Consider the following 14,681-nt stretch of genomic DNA (forward strand, 5'->3'; position numbering starts at 1 on the left):
TCAGTGTCAGTGTCAGTGTGTTGGCAGCTGCCACTCAATGTTAGTGTGATGGCCTTGAGATAGAAGCTGTTTTTCAGCCTCTCGGTCCCAGCTTTGATGCACCTGTACTGACCTCGCCTTCTGGATGATAGCGGGGTGAACAGGCAGTGGCTCGGGTGGTTGATGTCCTTGATGATCTTTATGGCCTTCCTGTAACATCGGGTGGTGTAGGTGTCCTGGAGGGCAGGTAGTTTGCCCCCGGTGATGTGTTGTGCAGACCTCACTACCCTCTGGAGAGCCTTACGGTTGAGAGCGGAGCAGTTGCCGTACCAGGCGGTGATACAGCCCGCCAGGATGCTCTCGATTGTGCATCTGTAGAAGTTTGTGAGTGCTTTTGGTGACAAGCCGAATTTCTTCAGCCTCCTGAGGTTGAAGAGGCGCTGCTGCGCCTTCTTCACGATGCTGTCTGTGTGAGTGGACCAATTCAGTTTGTCTGTGATGTGTATGCCGAGGAACTTAAAACTTGCTACCCTCTCCACTACTGTTCCATCGATGTGGATAGGGGGGTGTTCCCTCTGCTGTTTCCTGAAGTCCACAATCATCTCCTTAGTTTTGTTGACGTTGAGTGTGAGGTTATTTTCCTGACACCACACTCCGAGGGCCCTCACCTCCTCCCTGTATGCCATCTCGTCGTTGTTGGTAATCAAGCCTACCACTGTTGTGTCGTCCGCAAACTTGATGATTGAGTTGGAGGCGTGCGTGGCCACGCAGTCGTGGGTGAACAGGGAGTACAGGAGAGGGCTCAGAACGCACCCTTGTGGGGCCCCAGTGTTGAGGATCAGCGGGTAGGAGATGTTGTTGCCTACCCTCACCACCTGGGGGTGGCCCGTCAGGAAGTCCAGTACCCAGTTGCACAGGGCGGGGTCGAGACCCAGGGTCTCGAGCTTGGAGGGTACTATGGTGTTGAATGCCGAGCTGTAGTCGATGAACAGCATTCTCACATAGGTATTCCTCTTGTCCAGATGGGTTAGGGCAGTGTGCAGTGTGGTTGAGATTGCATCGTCTGTGGACCTATTTGGGCGGTAAGCAAATTGGAGAGGGTCTAGGGTGTCAGGTAGGGTGGAGGTGATATGGTCCTTGAATAGTCTCTCAAAGCACTTCATGATGACGGAAGTAAGTGCTACTCACCTCGGCTGCAGTGAAGGAGAGTCCGCATGTTTTCGTTGCAGGCCGTGTCAGTGGCACTGTATTGTCCTCAAAGCGGGCAAAAAAGTGATTTAGTCTGCCTGGGAGCAAGACATCCTGGTCCGTGACTGGGCTGGATTTCTTCTTGTAGTCCGTGATTGACTGTAGACCCTGCCACATGCCTCTTGTGTCTGAGCCGTTGAATTGAGATTCTACTTTGTCTCTGTACTGGCGCTTAGCTTGTTTGATAGCCTTGCGGAGGGAATAGCTGCACTGTTTGTATTCGGTCATGTTACCAGTCACCTTGCCCTGATTAAAAGCAGTGGTTCGCGCTTTCAGTTTCACGCGAATGCTGCCATCAATCCACGGTTTCTGGTTAGGGAATGTTTTAATCGTTGCTATGGGAACGACATCTTCAACGCACGTTCTAATGAACTCGCACACCGAATCAGCGTATTCGTCAATATTGTTATCTGACGCAATACGAAACATATCCCAGTCCACGTGATGGAAGCAGTCTTGGAGTGTGGAGTCAGCTTGGTCGGACCAGCGTTGGACAGACCTCAGCGTGGGAGCCTCTTGTTTTAGTTTCTGTCTGTAGGCAGGGATCAACAAAATGGAGTCTGGTCAGCTTTTCCGAAAGGGGGGCGGGGCAGGGCCTTATATGCGTCGCGGAAGTTAGAGTAACAATGATCCAAGGTTTTTCCACCCCTGGTTGCGCAATCGATATGCTGATAACATTTAGGGAGTCTTGTTTTCAGATTAGCCTTGTTAAAATCCCCAGCTACAATGAATGCAGCCTCCGGATAAATGGATTCCAGTTTGCAAAGAGTCAAATAAAGTTCGTTCAGAGCCATCGATGTGTCTGATTGGGGGGGGATATATACGGCTGTGATTATAATCGAAGAGAATTCTCTTGGTAGATAATGCGGTCTACATTTGATTGTGAGGAATTCTAAATCAGGTGAACAGAAGGATTTGAGTTCCTGTATGTTTCTTTCATCACACCATGTCTCGTTAGCCATAAGGCATACGCCCCCGCCCCTCTTCTTACCAGAAAGATGTTTGTTTCTGTCGGCGCGATGCGTGGAGAAACCCGCTGGCTGCACCGCCTCGGATAGCGTCTCTCCAGTGAGCCATGTTTCCGTGAAGCAAATAACGTTACAGTCTCTGATGTCCCTCTGGAATGCTACCCTTGCTCGGATTTCATCAACCTTGTTGTCAAGAGACTGGACATTGGCGAGAAGAATGCTAGGGAGTGGTGCACGATGTGCCCGTCTCCGGAGTCTGATCAGAAGACCGCCTCATTTCCCTCTTTTTCGGAGTCGTTTTTTTTGGGTCACTGCATGGGATCCATTCCGTTGTCCTGTTTGAAAGGCAGAACACAGGATCCGCGTCGCGAAAAACATATTCTTGGTCGTACTGATGGTGAGTTGACGCTGATCTTATATTCAGTAGTTCTTCTCGACTGTATGTAATGAAACCTAAGATGACCTGGGGTACTAATGTAAGAAATAACACGTAAAAAAACAAAAAACTGCATAGTTTCCTAGGAACGCGAAGCGAGGCGGCCATCTCTGTCGGCGCCGGAAGTCTATGCTAGATAAAGCTCCACCTTATCTCAGCTCACTGGTCACGACAACAACACCCACCCATAGCACGCACTCCAGCAGGTATATCTCACTGGTCATCCCCAAAGCCAACACCTTCTTTGGCCACCTTTCCTTCCAGTTCTCTGCTGCCAATGACTGGAACGAATTGTAAAAATCGCTGAAGCTGGAGACTTATATTTCCCACACTAACTTTAAACATCGGCTATCTGAGCAGTTAACCGATTGCTGCAGCTGTACATAGCCCATCTGTAAATAGCCCACCCAATATACCTACCTCATCCCCATATTGTTTTTATTTACTTTTCTGCTCTTTTGCACACCAGCATTTCCACTTGCACATCCCTATCTGCTCATCTATCACTCCAGTGTTAATTAGCTAAATTGTAATTACTTCGCTAATATGGCCTATTTATTGCCTTACCTCCTCACGCCATTTGCATACTCTGTATATAGACTTTCTTATTTTTCTATTGTGTTATTGACTGTACGCTTGTTTATTCCATGTGTAACTCCGTGTTGTTGCTTGTGTCGCACTGTTTTGGTTTATTTTGGCCAGGTTGCAGTTGTAAATGAGAACTTGTTCTCAACTAGCTTACCTGGTTAAATAAAGTTAAAATAAAAAATGTGGTTTGCGGTTGTGAGGCTGGTGTGCCAAATTCTCTAAAACGACATCGGATGCGGCTTATGCTAGAGAAATAAACAAATTCTCCGGCAACTGCTCTGGTGTACATTCCTGCAGTCAGCATGCCAATTGCATGCTCCTTCAAAACTTGATACATCTGTGGCATTGTGTTGTGTGACAAATCTTCACATTTTAGAGTGGCCTTTTATTGTCCCCAGCACATGTGTAATGATCATACTGTTTAATCAGCTTCTTGATATGCCACACATGTCAGGTGGATGGACTTTCTTGGCAAAGGAGATATGCTCACTAACAAGGATGGAAACACATTTGTGCATAACTTTTGAGAGAAATAAGCTTTTTGTGCTTATTATTATTATTTTTGAGATCTTTTATTTCAGCTCATGAAACATGGGACCAAGTCTTTACATGTTGTGTTTATATTTTTGTAAGGTTTACATACAGAAAGAGTACAGTATGCCATTATCGTAATCCATGTACAGTACCAGTCAAAGCTTGGACACATCTACTTATTCAAGGTTTTTCTTTATTTGTACTTTTTTCTACATTGTAGAATAATAGTGAAGACATAAACTACGAAATAACACATGGAATCATGTAGTAACCAAAAAAGTGTTAAACAAATCAAAATATATTTTATATTTGAGATTCTTCAAAGTAGCCACCCTTTGCCTTGATGACAGCTTTTCCAACTCTTGGTATTCTCTCAACCTGCTTCATGAGGTAGTCACATGGAATGCATTTCAAATAACAATTAACAGTGTGCCTTGTGAAAAGTTAATTTGTGGAATTTCTTTCCACTGTGAAACATGGAGGTGTGATGGTGTGGGAGTGCTTTGCTGGTAACACTGTCAGTGTTTTATTTAGAATTTAAGGCACACTTAACCAGCATGGCTACCACATCATTCTGCAACAATACACCATCACATCTGGTTTGCCCTTAGTGGGACTGTCAATTGTATTTCAACAGGACAATGACCCAACATACCTCCAGGCTGTGTAAGGGCTATTTGACCAAGAAGGAGAGTGATGGAGTGTTGCATCAGATGACCTGGCCTACACAATCACCTGACCTCAACCCAATTGAGAGGGTTTGGGATGAGTTGGACCACAGAGTGAATTAAAAGCAGCTAACAAGTGCTCAGCATATGTGGGAACTCCTTCAAGACTTTTGGAAAAGCATTCCTCATTAAGCTGGTTGAGAGAATGCCAAGAGTGTGCAAAGCTGTCATCAAGGCAAAGGGTGTCTACTTTGAAGAATCTCAAATATAAAATATTTTTTGATTTGTTTAACACTTTTTTGGTTACTAGATGATTCCATATGTGTTATTTCATAGTTTTGATCACTTCACTGTTATTCTACAATGTAAAAAATCTACAAAAACCCTTGAATGAGTCTCTACACAAGTGGAAGAAGCACATAGGGTTGGGAAGTTCAGCTCTTTTTACTGACACAGATCTTTTTGACTCGTTCAATGAAATTAACCGGTGGTGGGAAAAGTACCTAATTGTCACACTTGAGTAAAAGTGAAAGTCACCCAGTAAAGTACTACTTTAAGTATTTGCTCAAAAGTAAATGTAATTGCAAAAATAACTTTTGATAATTAAGTATAAAGTATAAATAATTTCAAATGGCTTATATTAGGCAAACCAGACGGAACAATTTTTAAAATATTTATTTAATTTATGGTACCCGGGGGCACACTACAATATGCAGACATAATTTACAAACAAAGCATTTGTGTTTAGTGAGTCCTCCAGGCCAGAGGCAGTAGGGATGACCAGTGCATGAATTGGACCATTTTCCTGTCCTGCTAAGCAATAAAAATGTAACTAGTACTTTTGGGTATCAGGGAAAATGTACGGAGTAAAAAGTACAATATTTTCTTTGGGAATGTAGTGAAGTAAAAGTAAAAGTTTTCAAATACAAATAGTTAAGTCGTTTTTTGGGGTATCTGAACTTTTACTTAAGTAGTACTTTGTAGTATTTTTACTTAAGTACTTTAGCCCACTGAAAATAACAAATCTTTCAACTTATTTCATTAATTTGCATCAGTAATGCCCAGAACACACAGGACCGCCTACCGGCGAACAAAGAGTATTGATGCTACAAGCCTCTTGTTCACTTTTCGTTCACCACAAGGGTAGTAGTGTGGAGTCACGTCCTAAAGAATTGATTCCACCGGTCCTTGCCCGTCGACTCCTATTTCTGGGTGTCAAGACTTCTACGATTCTGTATTTTTGAAAGGAGGAAACTAATTTACATAGTATACTTTGAGAACACAAACTCTCACATATTTCACAGCAAAGAGAGAGAGCTAGCGAGGGAGAGAGAGAGATGGCAGGGCCACAGCCAGGCATAGGTAGGCATGTTTCCAAGTGTTTTGGGTCGAGCAAGAGTCAACTCCTGGTTGGAGTCGACTCCAAAAATCCTGAAGTCGTGCAGCGCTACATAAGGGGCTTATTAGGGATGTTTGTGACTGAGTCATGTAAAATTGTGCTTTAAACTATGTACATTTGTTGTTGGCTAGACATAAAAATATGATTATTTCTTGCTACATTTGAAACAAGATCTAGTTGTGACAGCAACCGGACAAGATTTTGAACGACTACTTGCGGAATGTATTACCATTACAAAAAAAGATTGCAGTTTTGAAACTGCAGTAAAAGTGCAGTAACTGCAGTCGTCTGTGGTATTTTGGAAGCAGTACTTGCAGAATAACTTTAACTGCAGTTACACTGCAAAATAACTGCAGTAAAAAAAACGGTGTTATTTTGGAGGCCTTATTTCTAGCATACAGCACTATAACTGCAGTTGTACTGCAGTGTAATTCAGTTTTACTGCACTGTGACTGCAATATTGTTTGTAAGGTTTTGCTTGACTGCCACGAGGACGATAACCACAATATAGTTCGAACTGCAGCACCCCAAATTATTCGTTTTTCAGTTTTTTGAGCAAGTGTTACAGAATGTCCCTGCAGAGGGCGCTGTGGGACTAATTTCCAGCGTGTGTGTTGTTGTTTATGTTTGGCTGGAGCCATGCTGAATGACTCTCACCCATCCTCCTTCCTCACCCTTTCTCCCCTTCACCTGAGAGATCACGTCTCCTCCAGCTCATGGCTTCAGCCAATCAGACAATAGCCATGTGTCTCACCCCTGTGTACTCTCTAACCATGCAGTCTCTCCAGGTCCTGATTGGCTAGCCAGCCTGAACCACACTTTCAAAAGGGAGTAAAGATTACCACACTGTACCTGAACTTGGTATTCCAGTCTGTGATTGTGGGTGGACATACAAGTATGTGCATGGGATGCTTGAGTAAATTATGGTTGTTTAGCTTGGCTTTGTATGGCTATGTAGATATTACAATGTTATATGATGAAGTTGTTATTAGGATTGGCAATTATTACCGTTTAGTGTAATGCTTGCTATTTATGTTTCCCATTTGTATAGCCTTATTGTATAGTATTAGGTAAGATGTTTACATTAACTCTGCTGTTATTATTGTACTAATATTTAATACCTGGTTATTAGAGACGGTCCTTACCTATTGTGCTATTGCGGTTCTCTTCCATTTTTTTATTCACTGTTTTAGCCCATTTCATATGCAGACATTCATCCTGCTCTATTCATTGCTTTCCATTTGTATATTAATTATCTCTCTTTTTCTGTACCTTTACAGAACCATATACCCCATGTTCATCTTGTCCTGTGTGTGAATAAGTTGTATGTGTTTTAACTCTTGGACTGCCTTATTCCCCTCTAACCAGCGGCGGTGTCAGTGAGTCACAAACCAAACCAGTGAAATACGTAGGGCAGGGTCGCGCTCTTTCACAAAGGCTGTTGAGAAAATACTCAACAATCAAAATCACACTCCTTGCTCCACTCCTTGTTAATTACACATGAACAATAAATGAATTACTTGTTTGTTTCTTTAGGAATCATTATACAAGCACCGCAAGTAAATTCAGTTCATGGTTGAGTGACAGACTTGACATTTGTTATTAACAGCCGCTGAGCGCAACTGCAGATCCTAGTTACCAGGCACCGCTGTTAAGGACGTCATGCTGCTTACTTAGCGAGGACCACCAAAGATTATGGATACACTGACAAGATACATGTCTCTCCAACCTAACAGTGAGAGTCGTTTGTCCACAAAGCGGCACAGCGTGCTGTCTAGCTCCCACCTATCTTTTCTTTGGATTGGTGGATACATCTCATTATTGTATCCTTTTTTAACATTAGGGTTTTTCATTTATTTTTGTTTCATTTATGGAGTAACGAGTACAATATTTTCTTTAGGAATGTAGTGGAGTAAAAGTAAAAGTTGTTATCAATATAAATAGTAATGTAGAGATACCCCCCAAAACGACATAAGTAGTACTTCAAAGTATTTTTACTTAAATTCTTTACACCACTGATTAGTGGTTCCACTTCCGCTTTGGCCCATACCTGTTATACCTGGCGAGAACTCGGGACCTCTGCCTCGCTAGCACATGTGACCGCCCTCCTGAAGCGTCTTATATACAGTACACACTACGGTTTACCAGTCGGCATCACGCGAAAAGCTAGCTATTCGCTGGCGCAAGTGGGGACACTGCCCGCTGATGAGTACGTTTCACACATCCCCATGTGCTACACTTGCTTGCAGAGCAGCTCTTACAAAACAGAAGATTCACCAGTTGCAATTGTTGTAAATAAATTGCATTCATTCTCAAATTGAGTTACATGCTTGCAAATCGTATTGAATTTATTCACATATCAAGTTACATGTTTGCAAGTGTTATATTTTTTCACATCACATTACGTGTTTGCGAGTATTGCTGCATTTATTCTCAAAATAATTGACATGTTTGCAAATATTTTATGCAACTACAAAACGGATTATACAGGTGCAACTCATATTTTACATGTGCAAGTCATACTTTACAATGCCTACACAATACATTGTCTTTAATTTACTTCCATAGCAGGACCTCATGTTTAGGAGTCCATGCTAATGTTATAGGGTCGGTCTTATTTATAGGACCTTATTTAGTTTATACACAATTATTATTTCTCTCCGAAAATACTTGTACGGATTATATCCATAACCGCTAACACTTCTATTGACGAATTCAAATTAAGTTGATCAATACAAATTAGGAAAACGTCAGGTGTTGTATTCGATAAAAGTTTTTATTAAAAGTCAGAATTTCAGCACCACGCGGAAGGACTGCGGTTGTATAGGAAGGGTAGGCGTTTTCATAATTACAATTTTTACAAGGATGGACTGATGGCGGCTCAATGTTGTCGCTAGCAAAACGCGGGACCTGTTATCGTAACTCAACTGTGCCTCAATGTAAGAAAACGGAGTTGAGTGTGCCTTATCTACTCGTTCCCTTGCTCTGATGCTCTGTCTAGGACGGCCTAGGAGGGGGTATGAGAATTGAGCGCAATTGCATAACCCCCTACTGTCTGGGATATAAGCGGATCAGCATCTCGTCACACACGGTCTTTCATTCAGCACCGAACTTAACTGTCGTTTGAGCAGGTAGGCAACAGTTTCCGATAATATTTCACCCTTTGATAAATTGTTCTCAAATGCAATGCTGTAAATGGCGAATGATTAAATTATCTTTCTCTATTTTCAATGTGTCCTTATAATATTGTTGTCCGTAATGTTTGTGTGCGTGTGAATATTGCATTGACGCTGGAAGCCGACAGTCAGCCGCTAATGCGCATAGTCTATTCCAGTAAACAGAGGGATGAGAGAACATGGCGGCAGAGGCAGAAGGAGAGCTCGAAAAGCTGCTAAATCCCCTAGACTCCCTTAGAATTATCTGGTCGCGCTGCTAATTGTAGCACCCGCCCCCGTTTTCTAGTCACCTATTTTTAAATACATGGACAGCAAAGGAAAATGAACAGTGGAGAAAAATGAACTATTGCAAAGAAAAATAAACTATTGCAAAGCTACCAGTATTTTATAGTAAAAATAACTCAGTTCTGATTATATCTGGTATCGGCTCCCAGTGCACATAGATAATCTTGCAGAACTGGCTACTGTAACAATTTCCATACATTACTCAGCTAATGAAATGTTATGTCATAAATAAATAAATAACAACCTAGGGTGTTGATTAATGTGGCAATTGCAAAATTAGGTGAATTTGTGATGATCTTGTGTTTATCTGTCATTGTCATGTTGTAAGTCAATGAAAAGGAATCCACACTACTGTCCTAGAAAAGCCAGAAATTGTTGACATGTTATTCCCCTTCATTTAACCTGTGCATGCATCCACTGCAGTAGTTTGGCTTCAGAAATGGCTGCTGCACTTCCAATGGCAAGGATCATGACAAAATGGAGGACTATCTGTGAGGCTATAGTTAGCTAAATTGATACGGAATACGGAGGATATTCAGTGACATAAGATCTGATCGTCTCAATGTCTCATTACTGAGCTGAGCTGTGATGGCAGAAGAAAGGAGGGATAACTAGCTGGCCTGCTAAGTGGAAGAAGAGAGGTGTGTGGAGGGATGTGAGGACAGGGAACAAACTGTCAGTGTGTCTTGAGCTTGACACAATTCTGTGCCCACTGATGTGATGCCCAATTTGCTGACGTTAAGTGATTGCTTATTTGTCTCGTGGTGACAAATATGTGAAATTGTTTGTTTGTGTGTGTGTGTGTAAACTGTGCTTGCCCTTAGAAGTTATACTGAGGCAGTAGCTGCTGGGGCTGTTACGCAATGGCAAGTCAGTTGTAGTGTCCTTGTGCTATAATTCAATATAGATTCCCTGCTGTGTTTTTGCCAAGGAAATCCCTTAAGATCCGTTGACCGTGCTGTGTTTTCCGTTTGCAGACTCTCTCACTGTCACTTTAACCATGGGCAAGGAAAAGCTTCACATCAACATTGTGGTGATCGGCCACGTGGACTCTGGAAAGTCCACCACCACTGGCCACCTGATCTACAAGTGCGGTGGCATTGACAAGAGGACCATCGAGAAGTTTGAGAAGGAGGCTGCTGAGGTGAGTAGGAGTTCGTACTGTACTCTGCAATCAACTCTTGATAGTCCGTTCTTCTGTTAGCCGACGTGTTATGAAAAGGGTTTGTAGACTGCTGTTATATTGTATTATCCAATCCTCTTTATAGGCTACTTAAAGATAGACAAGAAAACACTATGTGTCAAAAATGCGACAATCCTTCATCTTGGGAGTAAAATTCACCACCATGTTACTCCTCAGTAACATGTTTACAACCAGTGATGTGTGGTTTTCTCAGATGGGGAAGGGCTCCTTTAAGTACGCCTGGGTGCTGGACAAGCTGAAGGCAGAGAGGGAGCGTGGCATTACCATTGACATCTCACTGTGGAAGTTTGAGACCAGCAGGTACTACGTCACCATTATCGATGCTCCCGGACACAGGGACTTCATCAAGAACATGATTACTGGAACCTCCCAGGTCTGAACCACAATGACAGTCTTTCCTTACACACAGACACCTGCCAGGTCTTCACTTGCAGGGCCTGGAAGTCTATTATTAAACTTGCAGCTTTGGTTTTCAAGGTTAGCTTAAAGCTGTACTATAACCCCAGACAAATTCAGTAGTCGTAAAGTGCTTCGTAGCATATTACTTTTTTGAAAGCTTATTATATGCATTATTCCCATGTTCTGGTGTTTACAGGCGGACTGTGCAGTGCTGATCGTGGCGGCTGGCGTGGGGGAATTCGAGGCGGGCATCTCAAAGAACGGGCAGACCCGCGAGCATGCCCTCCTAGCCTACACCCTGGGGGTCAAGCAGCTGATCGTGGGAATCAATAAGATGGACTCCACTGAGCCCAACTACAGCCAGAAGCGCTATGAGGAGATTGTGAAGGAAGTCAGCACCTACATCAAGAAGATTGGCTACAACCCGGATATGGTAGCCTTTGTTCCTATCTCTGGCTGGAACGGAGACAACATGCTAGAGGCCAGTCCTAACGTACGTAAGCACAAAACTAAAGCGCATTTCTTATTATTTCTGGTCATTATTCTAGGATAGCGTTGCAGCCACAGTGAGCCATCTATGACTATATGTAATATAATCTGCTCTCCACTTTAATTTGAAGTACGTCAATGTGTAGCACAGCACACTTCATAACTTTGCTTTGAACATACTGCTAACTCCTGTCTCCTGCATGCTCAGATGACCTGGTTTAAGGGATGGAAGATCACCCGGAAGGATGGCAGTTCGTCCGGGACCACCCTGCTGGAAGCTCTGGATGCCATCCAGCCCCCGTCCCGCCCCACCGACAAGCCCCTCCGCCTGCCCCTTCAGGATGTCTACAAGATTGGAGGTGAGCATCACACCCACCCTAAAGGCTGTACATCCATAATGATGATACATTTATCACGCTCACTTTCTTATCGTCTCTCACTCAGGAATTGGCACAGTGCCCGTGGGGCGTGTGGAGACGGGTATGATCAAGCCAGGCATGGTGGTGACCTTTGCCCCTGTTAACGTGACAACCGAAGTGAAGTCTGTGGAGATGCACCACGAGGCTCTGACCGAAGCAATGCCCGGAGACAACGTGGGCTTCAACGTCAAGAACGTGTCCGTCAAAGATATTCGCCGTGGCAATGTGGCCGGAGACAGCAAGAACGACCCCCCAATGGAGGCAGCCGTCTTCACTGCTCAGGTGGGCAGGGTCACACACACACACACACACACACACACACACACACACACACAAAACTTCTGTAGAGGTGTAAAAACCATAGAACCAAAAGTCATACAACTACAAATAATTATTATGTTTAGCTATGATACACAGTAATGATCACATGGATAAAAGTATTTGTGGCGATGATACAGCTTAGTAGTTACTATTAAAATCCCATATTTTTCTTTCCACTGTTTTATACTGCTCTTCTCTCTTTTCTCACAAATATATATTTGTGGCACATTGTGATGAGCTGTGGGGAACTATTTTTGTCAGAAAAGGGGCCAACATTGAATGTCATGGTTACCACATCATTGCTGATACAGGTGTTGACAGAACAACCATGTTAACTGTGTCTGAGGTTCCCCCCTTTAGGTGATCATCCTGAACCACCCAGGTCAGATCAGTGCTGGGTATGCCCCGGTGCTGGACTGCCACACCGCCCACATCGCTTGCAAGTTTGCTGAGCTCAAGGAGAAGATAGACCGTCGCTCAGGCAAGAAACTGGAGGACAACCCCAAGGCCCTGAAGTCTGGGGATGCCGCCATCGTGGATATGGTCCCGGGGAAGCCCATGTGTGTGGAGAGCTTCTCTGAGTACCCTCCACTGGGTGAGTATTGTTGGGTAGTAGTTCTCTTGGGCCTGGTTGGAATTCTTTGAAAATCATTCCACTCTCCCTTGAAGTTACCATTGATCTGACATCCTCTCTCTCTCTCTCTCTCTCTCTCTCTCAATTCAATTCAATTCAAGGGCTTTATTGGCATGGGAAACATGTGTTAACATTGCCAAAGCAAGTGAGGTAGACAACATACAAAGTGAATATATAAAGTGAAAAACAACAAAAATTAACAGTAAACATTACACATACAGAAGTTTCAAAACAGTAAAGACATTACAAATGTCATATTATATATATATATATACAATGTACAAATAGTTAAAGGACACAAGATAAAATGAATAAGCATAAATATGGGTTGTATTTACAATGGTGTTTGTTCTTCACTGGTTGCCCTTTTCTCGTGGCAACAGGTCACAAATATTGCTGCTGTGATGGCACACTGTGGAATTTCACCCAAAAGATATGGGAGTTTTTCAAAATTGGATTTGTTTTCGAATTCTTTGTGGATCTGTGTAATCTGGGGGAAATATGTCTCTCTAATATGGTCATACATTGGGCAGGAGGTTAGGAAGTGCAGCTCAGTTTCCACCTCATTTTGTGGGCAGTGAGCACATAGCCTGTCTTCTCTTGAGAGCCATGTCTGCCTACGGCGGCCTTTCTCAATAGCAAGGCTATGCTCACTGAGTCTGTACATAGTCAAAGCTTTCCTTAATTTTGGGTCAGTCACAGTGGTCAGGTATTCTGCCGCTGTGTACTCTCTGTGTAGGGCCAAATAGCATTCTAGTTTGCTCTGTTTTTTTGTTAATTCTTTCCAATGTGTTAAGTAATTATCTTTTTGTTTTCTCATGATTTGGTTGGGTCTAATTGTCTCTCTCTCTCTCTCTCTCTCTCTCTCTCTGCAGGTCGTTTTGCAGTGCGTGACATGCGCCAGACAGTGGCAGTTGGGGTGATCAAGGGTGTGGAGAAGAAAGCTCCCTCCACTGGCAAGGTCACCAAGTCTGCCCAGAAGGCCCAGAAGACCAAATGAATGTTGTGCTGTGCTGCCGACTCCAGAGTCACCCATGGCAGGACAGTAGTCACCCAACCCCACCCCCCTATTGGCTGCTTCAACTCCATAGTCAAGGACTGGTTAATAATCACAATGCATCGCAAAAGTATCAGAAGGAAAGAAAAAAAAAGCCTAGTCCTTAAGACAGTGTTTGTTCTTACTCCCATTTCAAAGTGGCTATATTCATATGTATTTACGTTGTAATAGCACATTGCTAGTTTTAAACGTGTACTGTTAAATAAGTGAATGACCATGTTCCCCGTGTGTGAGATATTTTAACCATAGAGGGGCGCGGTTATAACTCACTCTTCACGCAGTCTGTTGTCTTGCTTTTCGTGTTTGTTTGTAAACTACCTGGTGCTTTATAGCAGCCTATGGTAATACAACTTAAAACTCTTATAAGTAGAACATTTGAGAAAAGTTAAGTGTATGTTGTATTATAGCTTTAAAGGAAACAAAAAAGCTAAACATTTGACATTTGTCTCACTCTAGGCATACTGAGCAGACCAATTGTTGACTCTCCAAGCACTTTTAATTTGCGTTTTGTTAACTTTGCACTGGAAAACATTTTAATTGGCAGAAGCTGTTGCATCTTACTCTGTTCAAGATGGCAGAAGCCCTGTTCATGACATTAAAGATGTTTCAACCAACCAGAATGTTCACGTACACAGTTTTTGCAGATGCAATCGCAGGTGCACGAAATGCTTGTTTCTCGCTCCGACAATGCAGCAATATCTAGCAATACATTAACAATACACACAGGTTGAGCAATATCAGAACGTGCAATGTCAGGACCAGAATGTAAATGTATACAGAATGTATTTGAATGGTGTGTATAGAAAGAATGGACAGTAGGGGAGTGAAGTAATTTGAGCCAAAGGGTTACTTGAGGCGCCACCTTTTTCTAGGAAAC

The 14,681-nt window shown here is 43.0% G+C and overlaps 1 protein-coding gene across 2 annotated transcripts; it reads left to right on the forward strand.

Annotated features, from left to right (window-relative positions):
• The first annotated feature begins 8,728 nt into the window (after window positions 1-8,728).
• Window positions 8,729-14,418, forward strand: LOC115113235 (elongation factor 1-alpha, somatic form-like). Of its 2 annotated transcripts, none has more exons than XM_029640644.2 (8): window positions 8,729-8,951; window positions 10,259-10,425; window positions 10,679-10,858; window positions 11,081-11,377; window positions 11,582-11,732; window positions 11,818-12,074; window positions 12,474-12,708; window positions 13,623-14,418. In XM_029640644.2, exons 2-8 carry the CDS (start codon window positions 10,282-10,284, stop codon window positions 13,745-13,747), a joined length of 1,389 nt encoding a protein of 462 aa, XP_029496504.1. In that variant the 5' UTR covers window positions 8,729-8,951; window positions 10,259-10,281; the 3' UTR covers window positions 13,748-14,418. The 2 variants fall into 2 exon arrangements, with proteins under 2 accessions (XP_029496504.1, XP_029496507.1); XM_029640647.2 differs by lacking the exon at window positions 8,729-8,951 and adding an exon at window positions 9,783-9,922.
• The last annotated feature ends 263 nt before the right edge of the window (window positions 14,419-14,681 follow it).

Source organism: Oncorhynchus nerka, linkage group LG28, assembly GCF_034236695.1.
Source record: "Oncorhynchus nerka isolate Pitt River linkage group LG28, Oner_Uvic_2.0, whole genome shotgun sequence".
Lineage (NCBI taxonomy): Eukaryota > Metazoa > Chordata > Actinopteri > Salmoniformes > Salmonidae > Oncorhynchus > Oncorhynchus nerka.